The 24,577-nt window shown below is 44.5% G+C and overlaps 3 protein-coding genes across 8 annotated transcripts in view; 2 read left to right on the top strand and 1 right to left on the bottom strand.

Annotated features, from left to right (window-relative positions):
- Nucleotides 1-9,329, top strand: part of Taok1 (TAO kinase 1) — a 129,921-nt gene extending 120,592 nt beyond the window's left edge. For all 4 annotated transcript variants that reach the window (XM_063251125.1, XM_063251122.1, XM_063251124.1 and 1 more), the window contains one exon: nt 171-9,329. In XM_063251125.1, the coding sequence (XP_063107195.1) occupies nt 171-632 (462 nt within the window). In that variant the 3' untranslated portion in view covers nt 633-9,329. The remainder of the gene's footprint in view (nt 1-170) is intronic.
- Abhd15 (abhydrolase domain containing 15) lies at nt 8,342-19,383 on the bottom strand. The gene is made up of 2 exons (XM_003469706.4): nt 18,388-19,383; nt 8,342-16,217 (listed from the first exon to the last, which is right to left on the bottom strand). Exons 1-2 carry the CDS (start codon nt 19,248-19,250, stop codon nt 15,692-15,694), a joined length of 1,389 nt encoding a protein of 462 aa, XP_003469754.1. The 5' UTR covers nt 19,251-19,383; the 3' UTR covers nt 8,342-15,691.
- A 323-nt stretch (nt 19,384-19,706) lies between these two features.
- Tp53i13 (tumor protein p53 inducible protein 13) lies at nt 19,707-24,303 on the top strand. Of its 3 annotated transcripts, none has more exons than XM_013152312.3 (7): nt 19,707-20,054; nt 21,327-21,395; nt 21,619-21,660; nt 22,782-22,910; nt 23,035-23,232; nt 23,325-23,880; nt 23,967-24,303. In XM_013152312.3, the coding sequence occupies exons 1-7, from the start codon at nt 19,707-19,709 to the stop codon at nt 24,077-24,079; spliced, it is 1,455 nt and encodes a 484-aa protein (XP_013007766.1). In that variant the 3' UTR covers nt 24,080-24,303. The 3 variants fall into 3 exon arrangements, with proteins under 3 accessions (XP_013007766.1, XP_023420808.1, XP_003469753.4); XM_023565040.2 differs by having other exon boundaries at nt 20,008-20,156; XM_003469705.5 differs by lacking the exon at nt 19,707-20,054 and adding an exon at nt 20,940-21,128.
- Nucleotides 24,304-24,577: the final 274 nt, after the last annotated feature.

Genomic DNA, 24,577 nt, shown 5'->3' with positions numbered 1-24,577 from the left:
AACAGAACAAAGTAGATCAGAAGAAAACAATGTGGCACAGATTTCAAAGCAAGATAATAGGATATCCACTAGGCTACCATAATATCTTTTTGTTTTCTTCCAAATATATATGTAGACTTTTAAAAAGTAAATTGGCTTTTCTTTTGCTTTCCTTCCCTAATCATCAACAGATTGAAGAAGAGATGTTGGCTTTGCAGAATGAACGCACAGAACGAATACGAAGCCTACTGGAGCGTCAAGCCAGAGAAATTGAAGCTTTTGACTCTGAAAGCATGAGACTAGGTTTTAGTAACATGGTCCTTTCTAATCTTTCCCCTGAAGCATTCAGCCACAGCTACCCAGGAGCTTCTGGTTGGTCTCACAATCCTGCTGGGGGTCCAGGACCTCACTGGGGTCATCCCATGGGTGGCCCGCCACAAGCTTGGGGCCATCCAATGCAAGGTGGACCCCAACCATGGGGTCACCCCTCGGGGCCAATGCAAGGGGTACCTCGAGGTAGCAGTATAGGAGTCCGCAATAGCCCCCAGGCTCTGAGGCGGACAGCTTCTGGGGGACGGACGGAGCAGGGCATGAGCAGAAGCACGAGTGTCACTTCACAAATATCCAATGGGTCACACATGTCTTATACATAACTTAATAATTGAAAGTGGCAATTCCGCTGGAGCTGTCTGCCAAAAGAAACTGCCTACAGACATCATCACAGCAGCCTCCTCACTTGGGTACTACAGTGTGGAAGCTGATTGCATAATGGTATATTTTATTCATTTTTGTAAAGTGTTCCATTTTGTGTTTACTAATTGGGATGTCATAGTATTTGGCTGCCGGGTTTGATTTTGGGGGGGGGGGATTTTGAAAAGGGGAGTGGATATGAAATATTTCATGCATGTAATAAAATGAAATTGGCTATATAGAAGGGATATTTTCTGAATACTGCAAAAATAAAATGCAGCATAAGTGGCTTGAATCATCGCATAGGGTATCATATCTAAGAAGTTTGTGAGAAAATCTAAAGCTGTCCTCCATATTCAAAATTTCTTCTGAGCCACTGACAGCAGGCTGCATATGCTGAAACAAGTTATTATAGGAGTACACCTGCACCTTCTTACTAGTGTATTTTCTTTTTTAAATTGGTCTGACTTCTCAGCCTCATTTGGATTAAAAAAGCAGAAATCTTTGAACACTAAAGGATTGTACTGACCTTTTCAGATGGTAAAAAACAACTTAATTCTTCTTCTGAATGCTTCCTAAGTTTGTCAGTGACTTTTTTTCCAGTCAGTTGTGCCTTCTTTGTGTCACAGCAAGATGGAATTGCTTAAGGAGATCACAAGCTGTATAGGGATTGCATTTACTAACCTGTGAGCCTTTAAAGGGGGAGACCAGCAGAGTGAGAGGGGCCCCTGAAAGTTCATGTGATAGTTATGTCCAGTGGCAGAGTGAGGAGATGAAGTATATATATATCCCGACATTTGTTGCTTATTACTGTGATATTTCATTCTAGCTAAGCTCTAAAAGTCCTAACATCCCAAACAGTACTTTTACTTTGTACAGAAGCAGACATAAAGCCAATACAAATCAAATGCCAGAGGTGTTTGAATGATGCCATATTTACAAACTGCCATTTATGGGAATTCTCGTCACACTACATAGACATAATTTGACTACCCACTTTTGGCTTATGGAATTCCTGTTTACAAGTAGATTAGTCAGTTATTTAAATGTTTAGTTGCCATAGTGAACCAGGAGCCTCTGAGCCAATGACTACCAGCTGCTGACTAATTCTCATCACCACTGTAGATTTTACTGCATCTGCAGATCCTCTGTTTTATAATTGCTATTTTTGTTGCTGCAGTACTTTACACACTTCCAGTTCATTGAGACTTAGTGACTATTTGGGATCATGTTAACATCACACAATAGGAAACACCACTCCAGAAGTCTCAAGCCTCAGTGCTAAAATACTACTGAAAAGGAACTAGGAAGTTTGGCAAATGAAAAAACAAAAAACAAAAAAAAAGTAAGTTATAGTGGTTAGGGAATCTCTTGAGAAAACCTAACATATTTGGGGGGTGGGGCATGTTTTGTTTTTTGTTTGTTTTGTTTTATAATGAAGGATCAACCCAATGTTGAAAGTCAGATGTTACTTGGTATTTCCATTGTGTGTGTGGAAGTTGAGTTGAAAGTGGGTGAGGAGCTGTGAATATGACTTGAATAAAAAAAAAATGTCCTCTTCAGTGACAGATCAGAGTTTCTTACAAGTTATTGTCCTGCCCCTTCCCTGCTCCCTGGTTGTCTTGAAGAACACTTGCTGCTAACTCTGGATCCTGCTTTTCATGTACTCAGAGGGCTCCAAGATAGAACTCTCCAAGTCCCTCACAGTAATATTCTTCCCCTAGACCAAACTAATGACCAAATTTTAGAATCTATCACTTGGTTTTGTCAACCAAATTTTTAAGTTTCCTTAGTTACCGTGTGTCAGCCCAGTCTCCATGAAGCCTCCACTTTAGGAATTTCTGACATTGATTTGAAGGTAACTATAAGTAAAATTAATGTATTAATATAAATCCTTTAAAAACCAAGATCAAAATAGAATTCATACATTCTTCTAGCCAGTGTTTCGAGTAGCATTCTGTTGTATTGTCTTCTTGACCATGCTCCAGATCACCAGTTTTTAGGTAAAAATGACATATATTTGTCACAGCTGATGAAAAGGCTTTTAGTTTTCTTTTATCTGCATTCAACTGTTACACAGTGTTTTAGTGAGAAATCTATTTGGAGGAAAATTATAAGAACTTTAGAACTTAATAAAGTATCCAGAAATGCAAGACTTTTAAATACCTTTAAAAGCATTCTTCAGAGTTCTGGCCCCTCTCTAGTACTGGAGAGGTAGAATAAGGAATTAGATAAGATTTGCTTACAAAACCTTTTGCAAACTCACACTACCAGTGATACATTTTAAAATCCACTTTTGAGCTTCAGTTAGGCTTTAACAAGTTCATGTCGTATATAATTAAAAAAGCATAATTGAATACTGACTCCAAATGTGTGTCCACTAAGGTTTTGTATCTAATTTGTGTGATAGCTATTTTGACATGTAGGTCATCACTATATCTGGATTATATCATTAATTTTAATTAAAATATATGTAGTTTGCAAAACTTATTCAAATTAATTGGTTTTTTTGTGTTTGTGGGATATTAACTTCTGGTGAATCTCATACATGATAGGAATCATCATAGAGTAAAACTGGTAGGAAAATTTGGAGGGTTTTAAAATACCCTTAAGAAAGAACAAGCACTTTTTTGAATCTGTGTGCAAATGTCAAAATTTAATCAAACTAACACTACCTCTTCCCTGGTGTTGGTATTCATCATATACGTGTTTAAGAAAATTAAAAGTATGGGAGATTGTGTAGCATATCAGAAACTGTAAATGCTATGTCTGGTGTCCAGAACCTGGCAATGAAAAGTTACTTGTGCTTGCCCTTCTCCGTGTGTGTGTGTGTGTGTGTGTGTGTGTGTGTGTGTGTGTGAGCATTTTAAAAATGCAAAGCCTATGTTGAAACATTTTATTCCTAATCAGATTTTCTTCCCTTTGCACATTTTTTTCTTTTTAAAAGACAGTTCTAACTCCAAATTAGAGTATCTGAAAGCATTTTCACTGTGTAGATGTTAGCGTAAGAATGTGTTTATATTATTTTTATCAGAGCTGACATTCTTTTTAGCCATTTCTATACATAGAGATGACTAGTCCTGCATTTGAAGTCACACCTACAGGTATAATACACTTAAGTAGTTTGAACTTACCATAGCCATGATTTTCAACTGCCTGGATATAGGCAAACACCATTCAAAACACTAAGGACACCTTCCTGGACACTCCCATTTCTACATTTTTTTCTCAAACCCCACCCCTCTTTTTCAAAATTTGAAAATTCTGTATCTTTTTTTAGGCCATAAGACAGACTTTAGTAATTTTCCTCTTTTGTAGGTACTAAAGGTCTGACATTTTAACTTTTATAAAATACATTGTGTTGGACACTGGAATAATACTATTTATTTTCACCTGTGAAAATGACTTCATTGTACTTGAAACAACTCTTGCAATTCTCCATTCGTGCCATTCACTAGTGGAAATAAATTGTATTATACCATGATCTACTGGCTTTTTAAAACTGTGTTAAATAATGCACATTTTTGGTATAGCTATTATCATTTGTATATATATATATTGTATATACATATGAGTGTCTATGTGTGTGTATAAATGGATGGATGTAACTCATACTGTACATTTCCATCAGGGCACTTAAGGTTCTGTTGTTTTTGTTTGATTTTATTTTAGTCCTCAGTTAAGGCAAGAATGCAGGTGTTTTTTAAGAATGAGTACTCTGGGTTGATATTTATGAGAAAGTGATCATTACATTCAGTCTTTTCCTTTCTAATCCCCTCCTAGCATTTGTATGAGTGGAGAGAAAAGTAAAATATGGAACCATAAATTGCAGTGCAGTAAAATAGTGCCGAGGAAAGAGCCAGTTAGTGTTTCCATGAGTTTTGCGTTGTGATGCAACAAAAGATAAATGATGGAAAAGAAAAGTGAATTGTGGAAAGAACACTGGTGGTAATTCCTCTGCAGAGATGATAAAAAAGATAAGTCACACAATCTATATATGTTTTCTGTATTTCTTAGTAGTGATGCCATTGATCCACTTTTTTATTCCATTGATACTGTAATTACATATTTTTGCTGAGGATTTAAACAGCCAAGAAAGGAATTACAGCTAAAGCAATCTAAAGTCTCCTGAACTATACAGTCAACAGGAAATGGTCATTGAGAGCAGCTTATGGCATTGGTGAGGGGATTTCTGCTTTGAGTTGCCTCTTATTGCTTGTTAATATTAAGTTCTTTGTGCATCTTCCACCCTTTCTGAGCCACTAGTATTCAAGCAGAGATTTGGCCCAACACCGCATCCCATGCCTTTGGAGGTTATACCTTTCTGCATTTTGTCCCATGCTGAAAATGTGAAGTATCTTAGTGGTATTCAAGTCAGAAAATATATTTGTGTGTAAAGTGAGTCTCCTATAGTAATGGATGAAGCAATTCTCATTTCTTAGAGCCTTCTTTAAGCAGCAAAATTACAACTTGGTCTATCATCTTTGGGCTGCTACCAAAATATTGATTATTGAGGAGAAACAAATTCTCTATTTTGCTTTTCTTTATCTAACATGATAGCATTTCAACCCAGGTTATATGTTGCCTTTTGAAATATACTCACTCATAGTTGTTAAGAACTGGAAATTTCCCATCCTCAGATTCCTTAAAGAGTGTGCTGAACATTTAGCATACTTGCCTCTTGTGTATGCAAGGACTACTGATTGAAGTCTGTTTTGCTGTGTCTGGTTATGTTGTCTGCACTTTTATGAAATTGCTACAGTAGATCGACATTGGAAATCATTTAATTTGTAAATTTATTAAACACTGTTTAGAAAAAGAAAGTGAAGCTGAGAACTCTTCCTTTATTGTCACATTTTCTACTGAACTCATAATCTCCTTCAAAGTCATGTTGACTAATTTTTTTTCCTCCTTATATTCAGATTTCAAAAATTTTACTCATACAAAGGAAGAGAATCCATTTGGCCTGATGGTAGTCTTCAGAGCATAAGAAATACATAAATTAGTAGCACCTTATCTGCCTATTATGGGCTTCTTGGAAACTTGCACATCCCACCTACCCAAAGATTAGTATCTTTTTAAAGAAAATAAAGGCAGAGAATTAAACTTGGGGAGCCATGTACTATGTCACCATCACTGCTGTTTCCCAGCAATCCAAACTTTTGAAATTTCACAAATTTTTTTTGTGGGGGGTGTATGTGTCTCTGATTGTATTTTTGTTTTATTTTAAATATACAAGGGCTGTTTAGAGAAAAAGTTAATCCTCTCAAATAGCAGGATGCCCACTGGATACACTAATATAAACATCTGTAGGTAGTTTGCCATGAAGAAGTGGAGAGAAGGTGAAGCTTCTGAATGAATGGAAAAGGGTGTCTTATGCCCAAGAATTCCCCTCAAAGTACGGGTAATTCAACCTGCACAGTTTCCTTTTACTCACAGTTTTTAGCAAATTGTGAGTGAAAAATCATGTAATTATCTGTAAATATGTAGTTAACAAATTGACCTAGTTTCTGTATTTTTTTGGTTTTGTACTAAAGTTTATAGGTCTGTGCCAGCTAGAGAGGAGTTGCTGTCATTGCCAGTTGTGGTTCTAGCATCTAACCCTGAAACCATCCTAGGTGACGTACATTTTTAGAATTAACGCTTAAATGTTAAACAGGGGGAAATGAAACTTAATCATTGGTCAGGTTTGAAATCTTTTAAGCTAAGTAACTTTATTTACTATGATGATTACATATCCTCAGTCATAAATGAGGTAGGAGCCTCCCTCCCCCCGTGGCCATGTTTACAGAAGTGTGTTTTGTCTATAAAGTGCACAAGTGTGTTACTGTTTATGTAAATTATGCAAGTGATAACATTATGGTTTGGGACTGTTCGTGGGCTCTTTACCTGAATTTTCAAATGAAATGACTATGGTTATTGCTGGCACATTTATCCCATTTCTGGAACATTTTTCTAATTCCAGAATTACTGTGTTCCTTAGACATTACCCCCATTTAAACTCCCTTTCTCTGATATGCCTTGTAGCCAAGGTATTAAAGACTGGTGAACATAGATGAGGGAAATGCATTTCTTAAAAATCCATGAGCCCTCAATTGTATGCTTTCAGTACTTGTGTTATATGTTTCTATGGCTACTTTGAAGTCAGTGGTTTAGAATTGAGATACCAATGTTAATGAAAAGTGTGTACTCTTTGCTTTTGCATGGCTTGGCTTAGTATCCAAGGTATATTAGAGCCACTTGAAAGCATGGAGACCAGTTATATGGAAACAGGTTTCTCTCAGTGGCACATTTTGCTTTTCCTTAGTCCTCAAATACATTGTCTAGGCATGAACATTATACTATAAATTGCACATGGTCATATAGTGAAGTATGTAATTAAAAAGGATACAGCTGCCTGTTGTTTGCAGTTTCTGGCTGGTCTGTGTGACCATTTGGCATATCAAAAACATATCAAAAAACCCTGAGGAGTGTTAGAACCCTTCTAACCCTTTTTAGGGGGTCATAAACAGATATGTTTAGTTTACCAAGATGTTGGCTGCTTCTGGTGTATTGCCAGAGAAGCCCTTTTGGTGCCCATTCCAAATGTGCTGTGCTTCCTCTCATTTCATAGATCAAAGAAACCACCATCCCTTCTTCCTAACAGCATTTTCCCCCTTTTATTCCACATTAAATGGGAATTGTGCCTACTTAGAGTGCTCCTCCAATTAATTACATGTGTCCCAAAATTGTCCAAGCTAGAAACACAGGAAAGAACACATAAAAAAAAAAGTTACTTGAGGCCAGTCATTTGATAAGGTATTTTGCCACATTATCTTGACAACATATATGAGCCTATTAGGATTTGCAAGTGATTTCTAGAGTAAAATTTAAGTGAAGAGGGATGTGTGGGGTTTCTATTAGGAAATAATTTTGTTTATTTTTAACCTTTCCTTTTACGATCCTTCTCTGCTAGTTTACACAGGTTCTTCAATTTTTTTTAACCTTTTAGGAAAATTTTTACAAAAGCAATGGTCTGATGTAAATAACATTTTAAAGTATAGTGCACATAGCTTCCCCAGACTGTTCCAACTTAATGATTTGTAAATGCTTTAGAGTTTTTTAAATTAACACCTGTGTTGCTAAATCCTATTTATGTAAGTCTGCTAAAGTTTTTAACCCACTTAAGACTTAAACATTTAAATAATGGATGGGTTACTATAAGCAGTTTAGCTTCCAGAACCCTCTTGTTTTAGTATATGAAAAAGCCTAATGCTCATTAATGAGGTTGGAAAGACTATGAGAAATATGTATAGTGTATATTTTAAAACAGCTTTGCTTGTATTGTGAAGATTTAAGAACAAACTTGAGATTTTTTAACGTAACTATTAACACAGTTTTATCATAATTTATCCCACTGGGTTTAAGAGCATCTTGAATGTATAATCCTTTTTGTAACCCAGGTTGGTTTCTGCTTTTACCAGTCATCCAAACATTATTTATATTTTTGGTTTTAAGTATTCATTTCCTTTGCTATCCTCAAACAGCATGATTTATTTTGCACATGTAGAAATTTTTAAAAGGAAAAAAATTAACACATCATTTTCTCTGGTTCTTTACTTTTATCTTCCTACTAACTCCTTTAAAGGCCATATCACTCCATTTGCATTATTTATGCAAATGCAAGGGTTGGTTTTTATTTTTATTTTTGCTATTTACCTTGAAAAAGAAAATGCTTCAGTCAATTGCTTTTTTATTTAAAAAGAAAAAAAGAAAAAAAAAAAGAAAAAAGCTGTAACCTTATCATTTCTGAGTAGACCATTGAGAGATGAATGCACACCTGTCATAGCCCAGGACCAGCTATGGAAGCTGAAGGGAATATTTTAACTAAGCAAGATTTATTTTCTGAAAGTGGTATACGTTATCCACAATCTGTTTCAGTTATTCCCATGAGTCAAGGGTCCAGATAAAATGAGGGTTATCAGCTAACTGATATGTTATCATTGAGGTTCATCAATGAATTTGTACATTTCTAGTTCCCTTTGGTGAAGGGAAAAATGATTTTGCAAGACCTAGATTTTGGCTTGGTTTCTTGCCTCCTTTTTTGGCAGCCTTCATCTTCTCATCTCCTAAAGCCCTTGAGCCTGTAGGGTTTTCATAGAGGACAAAGGACTTAACGGTCTTTTAAAGCTGGGACTGATTTTTTTTTTTTTTTTTTGGTCAGAGATTATCATGTTGAAAGTGTGGTAGTGTTCTACCACTTTACTGATGACTAATGTTAAACATACACAGTCCTTTAAACTTTTGGACCAAACAGATGCCCACAGTGGAGGCTTATCAAGGGTTGCAATGGGAAAGAAGCCTCTCCCTCACTGTCAGCACCAGCTGGTAAAGGTGACTGTACAGATGTGCATTTTCCTTTTGGTAGTAATGGTCCACAGCACTAACTGGTAAGGCTTATTGTACAGTATATTGTCAGTATTCTTCTGGTTCAGCATACCTTATAGTTCATATATAATCTGTATTAATTGTATAGATTGTGCATTTAAACTGTTACCAAGTTGTCAGAACATAAGAGCGAAACAAGGTCATATGTAATATTTTGTTTGTAAGTATCCTTTGTATCATAGCAAAGGAAATGTTTAAAAAATCAACTGTAATAAAGTAATTTTAGTACACAATGTCTGCTTAGTTTTTTTAAAGCAATTTTATTCCCATAGGTTTATTTTAGCAACAGTTATCTAATTTCAAACACAGGGCTAGATGTTACAAAAATGAAGTGCCGGGGGCTGGGGTTTTAGCTCAGTGGCATAAGCACCTGCCTTGTAAGCAGGCAGTCGTGAGTTCGATCCCTGGTACCAATAAAAAGGAAAAAGACAAAAAAAAAAAAAAAATGAAGTGCCGTATTGGTAAGAGGAACTCTACCTTTGCTCTGTCCGGAGAATGAAATGGCTTGTGTCTTTAGGTATGAGATGACTCTACTTTTGGTTCTGTTTGATGCAGGATCTTTTTTTTTTTTTTTTAATTTTATTTAAAAGGAAAAAGAGAAAAACACAAAACAAAACAAAGCGGTGTAAGGGTACACGTAATACAGAACTACAAAAAAAAAAGAAAGAAAAAAAAAACAGTAAGAAATCACCAGTTAATAGATTACATACTATCATCTTAGAAATAGTTGCTCAAATCACAGTATCAAAGAATACAAAGTGGACATTCAAACAGCGAGACTGCAAACTGTTGTGTTCAGTGATCCAACCAAAAACATTAATATGGTCAGCTGTTTAACACCCCTAAACACACTTGCTGTTGTATCCTTTAGAGCTCTTTTTTTTCCCTCTCTTTTTTACAACAAAATTTACACATTTTGGGTTTTATTACTCCTTAGTTCTTATTACTTTTTGGGGGGGAGAGAATAAAGTCAAATATGGCAAAACAAAGCTGTCAGTCAAAACCAAAGATAGACATAGCACATGATGTAAAACAGAGTACAAGGTTATCAATAATGGTTATCAACGATGTCTCTTGTTTCCTTAAAAAGAATTGTCTATCTCATTAGATATTATAAAGTTGAACAGAACAGTAGAGAACAAGACCAATAAAACTTAGGCATTGTAAACATTACAGGACTTCCAAAGGAGACAATAGTCAAACCAGAATGGGCATCTTAGTGAATCTTATTGCCTTCAAAGTAGTTGCCTATACCCTCAAACTTGATACTTTGATGCAGGATCTTAAGTTGTATTCCTGTGTTTTGATCTCTGTAATTATAACTCCTCCCACATATAGGGACATTATTCTATTAAAAATTATCGTATAGGGGGCTGGGTATTTAGCTCAGTGGCATGGGCACCTGCCTTGCAAGCAGGCGGTTGTGAGTTCGATCCCTAGTACCCATAAAAAAAAGTTATCGTATATATTTATACTTTTATATATACTTTATTGGGCCCAGACCTTCCACATTGTGACCCTTTCATTCTAGCCTCCCAAGAGCAGGGATTACAGGCATATGCCACCATGCTCAGCAAAAATCGTCACATTTTAGCCACATGTGGGATAGTAGGCCATCTAATCCAGTCCTGTTTAAAACACTTTGGATGACTTTTTTTTTTTTTGTAAAAAGGTGAATTCAGGAGGAAATTTCATGGATGCTGGGCTATTTTTTTAAATTCAAAAACAAGCATAGTAGACAAGATAGAAACACTGCAATAACCCATAGGCCATAAGTACAAGTATTGTTTACCTACTATATTTACTTAGGAAAATGGCACAGCTTTTAAACTTGTAAAATGCCGGTATGGAGCCTTTGTAACATTAACATTTATCTAATTTGCCTGGCTCAGACAACTGGCAGAGCCTGAATTTGGAGAAACTCATCAAGAGAGCTTAAAATACAAAACTTGCATTTTCAACTGGGCAATCCTTACACATGAAGGGCTGTATATACTCAAGTCTTTTCATATGGAACAGTGTTTAAGTCACAGATGAAGTGGAAACTAAAACCCGGATCTCCCAAGTTACTACCTCAGTACCCTATACTACCCACACCAGTTGCTCACCAAAAAAAAATTTCTATGTAGATTCTAAGTGAAGATCAGGGAACTTAAACCCGGCTGAGAAATTACTACCCCAGAGCAGAAGGCCTGGTTGTTGATTAAACAAATCTGCCTGTGGTTAGTGTTAAAGAAATAAAGCTAGGACAGGCTGGGTGCTGCATGCCTATAATCCTAACAGGCAGGAGGATCCTTACAAGTTTGAGACCAGTCTGGGCTACAAAATGAGTTTAAGACCAGTCTGACCCTGTAATAGTGAGGCTGTGTCTCAAAAAGCCCAAAACAAAACCAAACAAAGCAAAATCTACACAAGTGAGGCCACAACCGGTGAATGGAAAGTGCAGGGAGGCACAGTCTGTCAGCACGGCTCAGTACACAGAGAATTGCGGGAGACAAACAGCACATATTTGTTCCCAGATATTTGTACATTCTGGTGTTGCAGGGAGACTGCAAGTTTTACAGTATTTTCAGAGGCAAACAAGTTAGAGAAACGTTTGTTTAACCACATTGGTGATAAACACTAGGGTAAGATATTGCTTTATTTCAGGGTAAGGCTGGAGGGGTGAGACAAGGATATATTTATGTCTTTCATTGTTTTAAACTTCATTTTACCTTCCAACTTTTAGCTCTGAGCACCTATAACTACAGTGTAATTACTGGATATCTTTATTATCCTAGTCACATTCACAGGATTATTTTCATTAAAATCCTTTTTTTAAAAAAAATCTTTTTGAGATATGGTTTCACTATTCAGTCCAGGCTGGCCTTGAACTCATTTTGTAACCCAAGCTGGCCTCAAACTCAGATCCTCTGCCTCAGCCTCCTGAGTACTGGGATTACAGGCATGTGCCATACTCTTATTAGAATCTTGACCAACTCCCTGGTCAAGTCTATAATCACTTGATCATCAGATCTAAAAACAAACCAAAAGTCTGCAACTCTCTGAGCTTATTAGCATTATTTCAGTTTATAGATTCACATATAAGAGGAGGCTATTTGATCCAAGCCATATGCATGTCTTAGCGCCCTCCCATGATAGGTGCCAAGAGGTAGCCTAGCTTGAATACTCCCCTGATGATGTGGGACTTGTTCTTTGAGGCATTTATTCTGTTGTGGGTCCTTGGGCACCCTTGGTATACAACCTAGAAGCCTTCCTGAAAACATTCTTTGCATATTATAACATCTGAAAATTTCTGATTTCATCCTTTGTGGCTTGACAGTAAAATCATGAATACTCTTTATTGGCATTGTTACAAAGGTCTATCAGAGTGGGTGGGTGCATCTGCTTATTTAAATAGGGAGAGGAATTCATGCTGAAGTTCATTTCTAAAGGAAGATACCTTGTCTGGCTGACAGAGGATATTGTGGTTTGGGTGAAAGATGAGTACAGAGGAGTTTCTGGTGCTGGGATGGTTTTGAGGTTATGTATAAAGCCAAGATGACACTTCCTGTGTTGACTTTTTTCCTAACCATATTCAAGTCTTAGAAGCAATGTCTTCATTCAAAACATTTCTCAGAGAATGGAGCTTTTTCAGTAAAAGAACTATTGGAACCTATTTATAAATATATAAAATAGTCCTTATAAAAATTTAATTATACATCCTTGGTACCAAAGGTGAGAACACAGTATAGTTCAAAGAAACACTCAGAAGGTAGTTATCTGCTTCCTGTATCTGATGCCCATGTGGAAACATAGGACTTGGCTGCTGAGATAATGCTTCCCTTAATCGCTGGGGTTTTCTGGTTTTTTTTTTTGTTTTTTGTTTTTTTTTTTCCTCTCTTCTTACCATTTGAGGAGACCAAAAGGAAGGCAAGAAAGTAATGAGGCATAAAGTCCCACCTTGTGAAAACTCCCAGCTAAGTAGTACTTTGTTATTATCTTGCTTTCTCAAACTCAGAACTTGTGATTTTGTTCATGGGACCATCCTTTCTTAGAATAGTGTGCAGGGGTCTCTCTCTGCTCCTCTCATGGTTAGCTGTGTACCAAAATAGAGCCATTTTAGCTAAAGGACAGAGTCACCCCAACCTTGAAAAGAAACTACACTTTCTTAGCAAAAATAAACTTTGCAATCCTTAACTGCAGGGCTGGGAGTGTAGTTCAGTGGTAGAGCTCTTTCCTAGCATGTGCAAGGCCCTGATTCCATCCCCAGCACTGCGAAAGAAAAACAAAAGGAAAAACAAAAAACATCTTGTAACTGCAAAATATATATATTGCCCTTCCTAGCAAATTTTCTTTCCTATAAAAAGGGCAAAGAGAATGAACCAGCATGTCTATTCTTTTGAGAAAGCTATTCTTTTGAGAAACCAGAACCCTATGCTATCTGGTCTAGAGAAACTACCATGATTTTTGCCTTTTGGGACATGCTTAGCCTTACAGCTTAAAAACCACTGGGCTGAGCCCAGCCTCGGTCACTTAGAGAGAGTATCTCAAAATAAAGAATAAAAAAGGGCTCGGGGTGTAGCTCAGTGTGAAGGCCCTGGTTTCAATTCTTCCTTAGTACCAAATTCCTTAGAACAAATTAAAAAGTACTGGGTTGCTTCTCACTTTGAAGTTCTGAATGATCCAAGGGCATATGGCACGGTAGGAGCCTAACTAACTGAAAGCCCCACTGAAGGAGATGGGGAGGGCGCCAGATACCAGTAACTGTGCCTTACAAGGCTTACAGAGGCTGCAGTTCAACTTCTTTAGCATTCAGTTCCTTTTTGTTTCTACTGCTCAGAAAGGGTGAAAGAACATTAAAGGAGGAATGAGAGGAGGAGGAGAAGTAATGAAAGAGGGAGATTTTTTTTTTGTTGTTGTTGTTTTTGTCTTTTTCATTTTTATCGGTACCAGGGATTGAACTCACAACTGCCTGCTTGCAAGGCAGGCGCTTATGCAGCTGAGGTAATCCCCAGCCCTGAGGGAGACTTTTTTTCCCCACAACAGATTATGCCTTAGACAACTGAATGTCTATATTGGTTAGAATACTAGAGTTCAGAATTTCTTTCTTTCTTTCTTTCTTTCTTTTTTTTTTTTTTTTTTTTTTTTTTTTTTGAGCTTTAAGAACAAGACAGTGGCAAGATCATCCAAATCTGAACTTATGGCACTAGGAATACCTCAGCCCAAGACTCAGAGTACGCCTTTTGGTATAACTCTCTCTTTCAAAATTGCTTTGCTGTTTCTGAGGTCAAAACAGGCATAGCTCAGCGGCATAAGCACCTGCCTTGCAAGGAGGCAGTTGTGAGTTCAATCCCTGGTCCTGGTGGGGGAAAAAAAAACAGGCACCTTCTTTCTCACTGATGAATTAAAATTTCTGGGCTGGGAATGTAGCTTTGTGATAATGAGTGCTTACCTAGCATAGGCAAAGCCCTGGGTTCAATCTCCAGCACCAAAATAAACATTTTTTAAAAAACCTTATGGCAAGCCGTATTAAACATTTGAACATGGAACTAGATCTCTTGTTCTAATAATAGTAATAATAATGGCCTAATTCAAAACAGACTATGTTGACCAATCTGTACCCTACACCTTATCATGGAGTGAGCCCTCCTCACTCTTGGTGCTTTGTTTCCTCTGGTCCCTGATGTCTGTCCTGGCTCTGGAAAGGGAGAGGCTAGGAGCATCAGAAAAGACTGTAACTAACAAGAAACTCTGAGGTGAGGTCTGTACTTTTAATGACCTACAGAAAACCCACATTTCAGGAGAAAAATAGCTCTGGCTGGGCTTCTCTGGAGGAATCCTCAGAAATGGAACAAGAGGGAACATTACTTGAGAAACTGGCTACTAGTGCCAAGGTCTAACAATGTGGGTAAGAGCACTTCTTATTCCTAAAATCCCCTGGGGTCCCTCCAGAGAAGCCAGAGGGCCGGGCGGAGGCTGGAGTCCCAGATCAGCCCCATTCTCAACCGAGACTGGCAGGGTTCCTCTTAGAGAACGGATCTTTGAGCCCAGGTCAGGCTTTCTCATTCTCACCCTTACCAGTCCTGGTCAAGAGGTCCCAGCACTTCCTGCTCTGCTGCCTTTTCAGACTCAGGCAAGTCTGGGAGCCTGGGTCCACAGCTGCTGATGCATTCAGTCGGAGCAGAGCCACAACCACAGAGCACATGAAGGAAGTGGGACTGAGACACAAACATCCTGTCCTTTTTACATCAAATGGCTCCAGCTCAAGAAGCAGTTGCTGTGTTGATTATTTATGTGAGACAGAGAAGCCAAATGACATGCATAAACTCATCTTCCCTGTAGTCATGCCTAGGAGGAAAGCATTTTCTCTTGAGTCCATTTTCTCTTGGTTTATGAAATTGCTGGAAGGAGGCAGGGACCAGAGATGACCAGGATGAGCAGGAATGTGTTTAACAGAGCTCCATGGGGGTTCCACTCAGCTGGGGAGAAGGGGTTTGCAGGTAGCTGTATCTCTTCCCACAGACCAGTTTAAGAGAGAGAGGCAGAATCAGAAGCGAAGCCCTGGAGCTGCCCCTTCCAGTCCCTACTATCTTTTTGGGACTCCTGCCAGGTCTCATCTGGTGTATGATCGCTTCCAGCTAAAGATCTCCTCCAGATTAGAAGAGGGGGAGATCTCTCGCTTCTGCAAGACTCCCCAACGGCGGCGGCATCCTAGGAATGAGGTCCGGTGCCTGCTCAGCCCTTTCATCCTCTCTTCCATGCGGAAGAACTCAGTCAAGGCTCGGAAGGACTCTAAGATGACCTCGTGGCTCCAGGCTGGGAAGGGCTCCTGGCGCAGGAAGCCACAGTGGCCTCCATGGCGACTGAGCAGCAAAAAGAAGTAAGGGTTGCTGTGGAAGAGTTCGGTAGGCAGAGTGCGGTCCGGCGGCCCACAAACAGGGTCGTCGGTGCTGCAGATGCACAGCACTGGCACAGCGGCCTCATCCACATCCCGGAGGGGGTCATTGCGGTCCCAGTATGTGTCCCAGCTGATGGGGAAACTCTTAGTGTGGCAGAAGAGGGTCTCCTCAAACTCTCTCAGGGAGCGGCTCTTGAACAGCTTGCAGGTATCCACTGTGTCCTCCAGGGCAGTGGCATACCTGGTAGCAGGAGTTGAGGGGACCAAGGTATGGAAGAAGGAAGGAGGAATCATAAAATCAGAGATAGCAGAAGCTGTAGAGTAGTAGCCCACGGGCCAGATTCTAGTCCCGAGGCTTTTTGGTTGCATGGCCCTTTTAAAAACTTAAACTGGAGGGCTGGGGGTTTAGCTCAGCAGCGTTAAGTGCCTGCTTGGCAAACTCAAGGTCATGAGTTTGATCCCTGGCACCACAAAAAAACCAAAAACAAAAAACACTTAAACTGGGGCCAACAAACTTTGCGCAAAACACAGATCTTCAGGGAAATGAATAGGAACATATGGCTGTGATACATAGCATCACCTGTCCAGCTCTTAGAGGCGACATCTGGTTTGGCAGGCAGCTTCCCATCTACAGGGACAGCTCTCCTCCCAACCTCAGCTTCTCATTCTTTCCAGGGAACTTGTTAAGAGCTGTTACTTTCTGGACCCTTTCTACCTTCAGAAATCACTGGAGCTACCCTGTTCAGTTATGATGTTAGTTGCCTTTATATTTTTATACTAATGTTGCTGTCCTGATGATGACAAACGAATGTGACCTATGAGTTTGATCAGGTACTTCTCAGGGAGGTATTCCTAGATTAATTTACATGAAGCATTTCCACGCAGGGGCCTGAGAGCAGCTGCTGTGGGGATAGAGTACCTTTGTTGTTTCCAGCTTCCTGAAGAGGCACTGGCATACTAGCTTAGTCCTTTGGGTGGGGTCATCTGGCCAGCCTCAGCCAGCTGAATTTACAATATGTTGCCTGAGGGTGCTGGGGATATAGCTCAGCGGCATAAGTGCCTGCCTTGCAAGCGTGTGGTCGTGAGTTTGATCTCTGGTACCGATACAAAAACAAACAAACAAAAAAACAAAAACAACAATAAGTTGTTTGCAAATATTAAAAGAGAGTGCCCCAAGCTTTCAACCAAAAATTCCTTGGGCATGGCAGTTTCTAAAGGCACGAGTTTCCTCTCCACTTCTAGCTGGTGCCCAGGGTCCTTGCCAATGGTGGTCATTTTGGAGTGGAAACTATGACAGTTAAGCAAGATGAGAGCACCTTCTCCCTGGACTACGCCAGCCCTCTGGGTTGCCATGGCAGTGCTTCAGGTTGGTGTTCAGTTCAGGATTTGAGCTTCTCAAAATAGGCAAACTGGGGCAAGGAAAAAGCACAGTTGCTGAGCACCTACCCAGTGCCAGCCTTTCACCTTTATTTGTCACTTAATGATCAGAACCACTGGGGATGTGGCTATGATTAATTCCATTTAACTGAAGGGGAAAAGTGAGTCTACAATGGGTTAGGGGCTGGGCATGGTGGCACATGCCTGAAATCCTAGCACTCAGGAGGTTGAGGCAGGAGGATTGCTATGAGTTTGAGGCCAGTCTGGGATACAAATTGAGTTCAAGACCAGCTTGAACTTTTTATCTTAAAAAAAAAAAAAGTGTGTGTGGGGGATAGGTAACTTCTGGAAATTCAAGATTTAGACCCAAGCAGGTCTATTCCCATACCCCAGGTCTTTTTCTGCCTCATCCTCTTGTCTAATGCATTTGACCTCATTCTGCCATCTCCAAGGGAAGGCTGCTGGCCTGACACTCAGAGCTTCTTGGTGAGAGTCTCACCTGTCACCCTGGTAGTAAATTATGCTCCTTTTGGAGGTTAAAATAAAAATGTTTAAATATTTTTAAAACAAGTTAAATGTGGAGTACATATGCAGGATATTTGCCAAGCCAAAAGAATTTTTAATAAATGCTGCCCTATTTCTGATCCCTGTCACCTCCAGGCTCTAGGATGGAAGTAAATACTCTAGACAGAAAATGGGCTGCAACTGCTTTGAAAGCCCTCTTTGCTGACCTGCTGAGTTACAGACTAAGTGGTAAACGTCAGGTGTTCAGGTTGCTAGGATACTTGAGGGCATGATGGAGGCCCCGGTGAGTCCCTGCTCTAGCTCAGTGATGCCGGTTAAAGCTGAGAGGCCACATATGGCTTTCAAACCTCCTTTTTAAGTTCTATTTAGAATGGGGGTTTGGACAATTTTGGAAAATGTGTGAGAACCTTGCCCAAACTGGCCCATACCTGTTTGTTTTCACAGGAGGCAGGGATGTTTTCTAGGCCAGCCTGAGGCCTCCCTGCCCAGCATGGGCCTGAATTACCCACCTGCTGAGCGCAATCTTCTGATATAGTAGGAAGCCACGCTCATAAAGCCAGGGCAAGCCGGTCTCAAACCACTCGCGGCAGCGCAGCACAGGCGAGATGCAGGCGGCACCCATCATGTAACTGGAGGACCCGCACTCGCCCAGGTAGGACAGCAGCAGCGCGGAGCCTGAGCCCTCGCTCACAGCGAAGAGCGGAGCCGCGGGGTGTCGGAAGCGAATGTAGGTGACTGCCTCTTTAAGGTCCGACGGGTCACCAAAAGGCTGCAGCCGAGGGCTGACCAGTGGGCAGCCGTGGTGGCCACGGCGGTGAAAGATGACCGGGTAGTAGCCATGCTCCAGGGCGAGCAGGCACAGGCCGAGAACGTTGCGGGTGAGGCGCCCCCAGGCGTTTGGGATCACCAGCAGCACCGCCGGGAGGGCTCCCGCGCTGGTGATCCGGCGACCCCGGGCGCAAGGTCCTATGACCCAGTCCAGGGCCACCAGCCCATCGTCTGCCAACTGCAAGTACTCCCGGGCCAGCTCAGGCCCCGGCCCGACGGGCAGGACGAAGTGGCAAAAGGTCTGCAGGTGAGGCCCGGACAGCCAGGGGCGCGGTTCAGGCTCCAGCGCCGCAGAGCGTCGCAGGGCGCGCAGCAGGCACTGGGCCAGCGCCGACGGCTTACAGAGGAGGCTGCAACCGCCTGGCAGCGACTCACGCCCGTCGCTGAACTGATCGGTGGGGCCTCCGGAGTTCATCTCGTCGTCCTGGACCACGGCCCCGGGCTGAGTCCTCGCTCCAACAGTGTGCAGGAGTCTGGGGGCGAACAGAAAGAGCAAGGCGAGCGAGGCCAGGAACAGCGCGAGGGCGACGCCCCATAGCGGCATGGCGCGGCCGAGAGCCCCCTGCGAGCTGCGGGCGGCGGGCTCTGGGCCCCCTCGGCGAACTCCCGGCTTAGTCCGCTGCTCCACCCGGCCTCAGCAGCCGCCCAGGGCCCTCCGCGCGGGCGGGCGGGCGGACGCGCGCGCTCGGGATTGGTCGCGGGCCCGCAGAGGCAGCCAGTTCGGGTAGAGCTCCCCTCGCCCGCCCTCACCCTTTGTACTGTGATTGCAACAAGCTGGAGCAGAGGGTAAAGGGGCCACCGAGAGGAAGCGAGAACTTGGAGGCGAACCAGGAGAGAGTAGGGCATTGAGAGAGGATTAGCAGGGGAGACCCGCAGACGAGCCCACGGACGCCGGGAGAGCACCAGAGTCCCTGGGCTCCGCCCTCCGCCCTATAAAATCTGGGGCTGACAAGAAAGGCTGGGGTTCGTTAGGCGCTCCGCGACCGCTATCGAGAAGTGAATGACGCGTGCAGCCTTGGGCGCATCTCCCGGGGTTCCCAGCCGCAGCTGCAGCCAGGCCCGCTGCCCTCCCTTGGCTGGCTTTGCCGCGCTCTTTGACCTCGGAGTTTGTCTCTGCCTGCCGCGACCCGCAACTGCGCAACGACCCGGCGGGGCTGGGGGCAGCAGCAGGTCTGCAACAAAAGCAAAGGCAGTCGTCGAACTCTCGCCGCGCGTTTGCGGCTGGAAGCTCCTCCCGCGCAGGGATCGAGGAGTTCTGCAGACCCCTCGTGCCCCGACCGGAGAAGAAGGAAGGTCCTCTCGTGGAGCAAGTCATCAACAGAAAGAGCTTCCTCAAATGCAGCCCCAGGTTGAGTAAAGTGAGGGGACCTGTCCCCAAGGATTAGGCTGTGGCAAGGATAGAGCGGCCTCCTCCTTCACCTCAGTATCTGATGATTACTGACTGGAGATGGTAGGGCATGGAGCGATTTAATTTACAAGCCAGGGGTTTGGGGCGAGGGGGCTGAAATAACACGTGCTTTGGGACTGCACATCTCAACTCTCACTCTACATTTTCATCCCCCCCCCCCCCCAATCCTGAAGAGTGCATGGAACTGGCGCCTGCTGCCAAGGAAGCCAGGAAGGGCTCTTAGATGGGGGAGAGGCCTGTAGCTGCTCCGCCTCTCGCCTCGCGGGGACTAGAGTCTCTGGCCACGGCTGGGCGAAAGATCAGAGAGGTCTGGGGCAAAAGTGGGGTAAAGGAAGATCCCTGGCCAAATCCGATTTCCCAGGGCTTCTGGATTTGGAGAGACAGGGGTTCTGAGGCTCTCTGGGGTTCTTCCGAGCTCAGGCCCTATTTGCTAGGGCGGGAATGGGTTGCGTTGAAGGGGAAGCTCTAGAGCCAGGACCGTCTCCCTTCTGCAGCTTGAGTTCGGGAGTCGGGCTGTCTTCCAGTTGCAGAATGTGTCTGAAGCGAGTTTGCCGGGAGCGCAGACCAGACTCCTCCCCCTGGGCCATCCAGTCCACAGGGATCCCATTTCCCGCCCTTTGCCCCGCTCCCGATCCGGCCAAGGCGCTGCAGCTCCGCCCGCGCAAACCGCGGGGAGGCGCCGGGGCTAATCCCAGTGTGAGCGAGGCGCCCCCCCGCCGGCCCCGCGGCAATGCTCGCCCGCTGGGCTCATGCACAACTTTTCCGGCTTCGGATTTAGGACGCGTGCGCGCAGGCTCGGCTGCTGGGGCGGGGCGAGGCCCGGGCGCACGGTCTGGGGTGGATGGGGCGGGTCGGCGCGCGAGCCCGGGGTCGACGTGGGCGTGCGGGCGACGCCGACGCGGGAGCGCGCTCCCTGGCTGCCGGGGCCGCGATAACCGTGGCATGGCGCCTCCTCCGCTTTCACTCTACTTGCTTCTCCTGGCAGCCCTGGTGGGGCTCCTGAGTCCCAACGAGGTAAGGCGCCCCACTCCTGGGAAGCCTTCGGCCCGAGATCTCAAAGCGCTCTGCCCAAAGTTCACCGTGGAAGGAGTGGCGCGCCGAGAGGAGACTAAGAGTCTGCTCTACCCCAGCCGCGCGCGGGCCTGGGAAGGGAGAGAAAAGGTAGGGCCGTGGCTGAGGCCAGCGACCCAGCTCTGCGCCTTGGACCCACAGGTGGTGGCTGAGCTGGCGAAGGAGGCTGGAGTCCGCTGTCCCGAGGGTCCTTGGCCTCTGCCCCAACAGGTAGGGGCCCTGAAGGGCCGAGGGAGAGGGGTGCGAACGAGTACCCTAGTTCGGCTCTGGCCTCGCTGTATCATCCAGTCTCCCTGTGGGGACCTCTGTCGGTTCCTCCTGCCTTCAGTCGCTAACTTCTCCATCCCAGCCTAGATCTTGGGGCCTGGTGTTCCCTCCCCACTCTCCACAGGCAGCGGCCCAGCCGCTCTAAACATTCTTTTCCCGTGTGTAGGTGTTGCCAAAAGCGAGCTACACTCGAGTGGCACCAGGGCAGGTGAGTACAAGGAGCGTACAGCCTTGCTGTCTACATCTGAGACATGCCTTGACCGCTTCCTCAGACTTTCCTGCTCATCAGTGCCCTTGCTTGCCATTTTCTGCAGGAGGAGGCAAGGCTCACTATTCAGAACCCATCGCTCTATCGAAGTAACACTGCTTGGCTTCTCTAGCCATAAATTAACTTCATCTGGCTCCTCATCTTCACTTCTTCTCAATCATGCTGGTCTGCTCATCACACAAGTGATGCCAGGCTCTTCCCATTGCTGTACCCTTTCTCCTGTTTATTTTTCAGGCCTGTCCTAAGTTCCTACCCCCTGCCACCCATCCCCATTTATTTCACAGCCCAGTGCAGGAGTCCACTCCTCCTGAGATCTTGTTTGATTGTATCAGCCTGTCAGCTTCCGCTTCTCTGTATTCCTGTAGTACTCATAATCAGTCACAATTGAACAGCTAACCACTTTGTGCTTTATTAGCTTGTCTTTTCATGTGCATTATGTCCTCCCCACACCCTAGTACTTTATCTCTGGCTTTTTTTTTTTTTTTCCCTTTGGAGACATATTTTCACCAAGTCGCTAAATTTTCTGGGCCTGGGCAGAATCCAGTTCTCTTTTGGTGTATCCTCCAGTGTCTAAGCACTGGGTTAATTTAATCAAGGAATAATTAATGACTGATGAAGTGTTTTATCCTGTGAGTGTGTACCTGCTGCCTATGGTCCTTGTATTTGGATCCTCTTGGGAGAATGACTTTGTAGATTAGATCTATAGAGAAGAGTTGGTCTTTATCCGAGGGATGCTTATTATCTAGATTGCAGATCTGTAGATCCAGTGTTGCAGAGGTAGAGAAATAAAGTGTGATCTAACAGGGTTGCCTAAGCATTCTGTTAGCTCAGAGGTTCAGCCTTGAGGGGTGACATTTGTTGAAGAAGGGAGCAAAGGGAACACTCAGAAGCAAAGGAAGTGCCTGCCAGTACCCAGGGCCCTTTGTTCTTTCTTGTGCCCCGAAAGTAGGAGGGCCACCTGGCCTTGCTGGTTGTCAATTTACAGCGGTCTCTAAGATGGAAGAGCTTGTGATTCTCTGGGAGGGTCCTGATCTGGGTTGATGTGTCTGCCTTTCCTTCAGGCTGAGGATGTCACCTTCCTCTATCACCCATGTGCCCACCCCTGGCTGAAACTCCAGCTTGCTCTCCTGGCCCATGTCTGTGTTGCTAAGCCCTCACTCATTCCTGACTACACCCTCAATCGGGACAGGGTAAGTGGTTGATGAAAGACAGTGTTCTGGCCATGCAGCCCCATATGCAGGGAAAGGAAAATTCAGGGCCTTCCTTTTGCTTGCTTCCTACCTTCTTAGCGCTAAAAGTTACCTTGTTTCATAGCCCCTGGTGCTGAGACAGTGGGGGATGGCACTGGAGATGGCATGGGTAGAACCAGCTTGGGTTGCCTACTGGTTAAAGAGGCGGCAGCGGAGAAAGCAGAGGAAGAAAATATGGTTCCACTCCAACAGCCCTGCTCAGCCCTCTCCGTCAGTGCCAACTCGCAGCAGAGGGAGGCTATACCCAAGAGGGTGTATGCAGGTGAGGCGTGCCAGGCCGTCTTGGGGGTGTCAGGGTCACTGGGTTGTCTAAGCAGGGCAGGAGTGACTGATCATTGTTTCTTCGCCTCCTAGGCTCCAGTTCTGGCCTTTGCTGTACGCAGCTGGCGGCCTCCTGGCACAGAGATGCCCTCACGAGAGCCCAGGCAGCACTCTTCCAGTGGTGCCAGGAGACGGGGTCTGCGAGCTGCCTTGGGTCTCCAGTTCACTTCTGCAGGCCCCATGGTTCCTTTCGCTTCCCCATGGAGTTTAAAGATCCAGCAGCCCATTTTGAGAACCCAGAGTGAGGGGGCCAATGCCCCATCTGTGCCTTCGGGTCCTTTGTCACCTGGGGGACCTGTTGGCAATGCAAGCATCAGGTTAGAGGGTCAGATACCCAAAGCCCAGGGCAGCCCAGGGGGGTGTGCCTGCCCAAGTCAGGCTCCTCCTGCCCCTCGGGCAGCAGCGCCTCCTGGGGCAGCCCGGGGCCCCACCCCACGCACTGAGGAGGCCGCCTGGGCGGCCATGGCCCTGACTTTCCTGCTGGTACTGCTTACGTTGGCCACGCTCTGCACGAGGCTGCATCGCAACTTCCGCAGAGGAGACAGCATCTACTGGGAGCCCACGGCGGATAGCCAGGACACCGTAGCCGGTGAGACCTTGCCTCCCCACCCCCTAGCCCCCCTGCCCGAACTCACCCAGTGGCTTCCCTGGCTCTGACTGCACCCCTGCCCACAGCTGTGCTGAAGCGCAGGCTGCTGATGCCTGCACGCAGAGTCAAGCGCTCCCGCCGGAGACCTCTGCTCCCCCCTACACCGGACAGCGGCCCGGATGTGGAGAGCTCAGACTGACCTGCCTTAGCCCTGCCGCTGGCCGGCGGGCTCCTCCTCTGCTGTTGTCAGGACCTCTGCCACGTGGCCCGAGCACAGGGGCTCCCCCTGGCGGCACACGTGGCAGCCCTGCTACCTACTGCAGAAACTGCCTCCTGGACACACGGTTTGCGGGAAATAGAGAAAAAGGAGGCCTTCACGATCCCCTCGCCCAAACTTGTTTCTAATTAAATTATTTTAGTAGAGTCCAGAGTTGAGCTTGTGCATCTGCCACATAGACACGCTCCCCCAAGCCACCAGGCCTAGGCCGTCTGGGTTGGTCCTGTGCCCCCGCACCTCAGGTTTCTAGGGCTGTCTTAGGGATGGCTGTGTCCCTTATGTAATTTATTTCCAAGCTACTCTTCTGAAAGTTCGGTTTTCTCAGCACAGGTGCTTTCCTTGGCTGCTCAGTCTTCACTTGGCCCTGCTTCCCCAGGTGTCTTTCACATCTGCCTTCAGCTCCTCCCAACTTCCACATCT

Source organism: Cavia porcellus, unplaced genomic scaffold (genome assembly GCF_034190915.1).
Source record: "Cavia porcellus strain 051 isolate PalLab524CR breed Dunkin Hartley unplaced genomic scaffold, mCavPor4.1 scaffold_6, whole genome shotgun sequence".
Classification (NCBI taxonomy): Eukaryota; Metazoa; Chordata; class Mammalia; order Rodentia; family Caviidae; genus Cavia; species Cavia porcellus.
This window is presented reverse-complemented; position numbering and strand designations above follow the sequence as displayed.

Coding starts and splice junctions, on each gene's coding strand:
- Abhd15 (XM_003469706.4), bottom strand. CDS start 19,250: ATGCCGCTATGGGGCGTCGCCCTCGCGCTGTTCCTGGCCTCGCTCGCC. Junction 16,218..18,387: donor CAGAAGATTGCGCTCAGCAG/GTGGGTAATTCA, acceptor TCCTGCTACCAG/GTATGCCACTGCCCTGGAGG.
- Tp53i13 (XM_013152312.3), top strand. CDS start 19,707: ATGACGCGTGCAGCCTTGGGCGCATCTCCCGGGGTTCCCAGCCGCAGC. Junction 23,233..23,324: donor ACCCAAGAGGGTGTATGCAG/GTGAGGCGTGCC, acceptor TTCGCCTCCTAG/GCTCCAGTTCTGGCCTTTGC. Junction 23,881..23,966: donor TAGCCAGGACACCGTAGCCG/GTGAGACCTTGC, acceptor CCCTGCCCACAG/CTGTGCTGAAGCGCAGGCTG.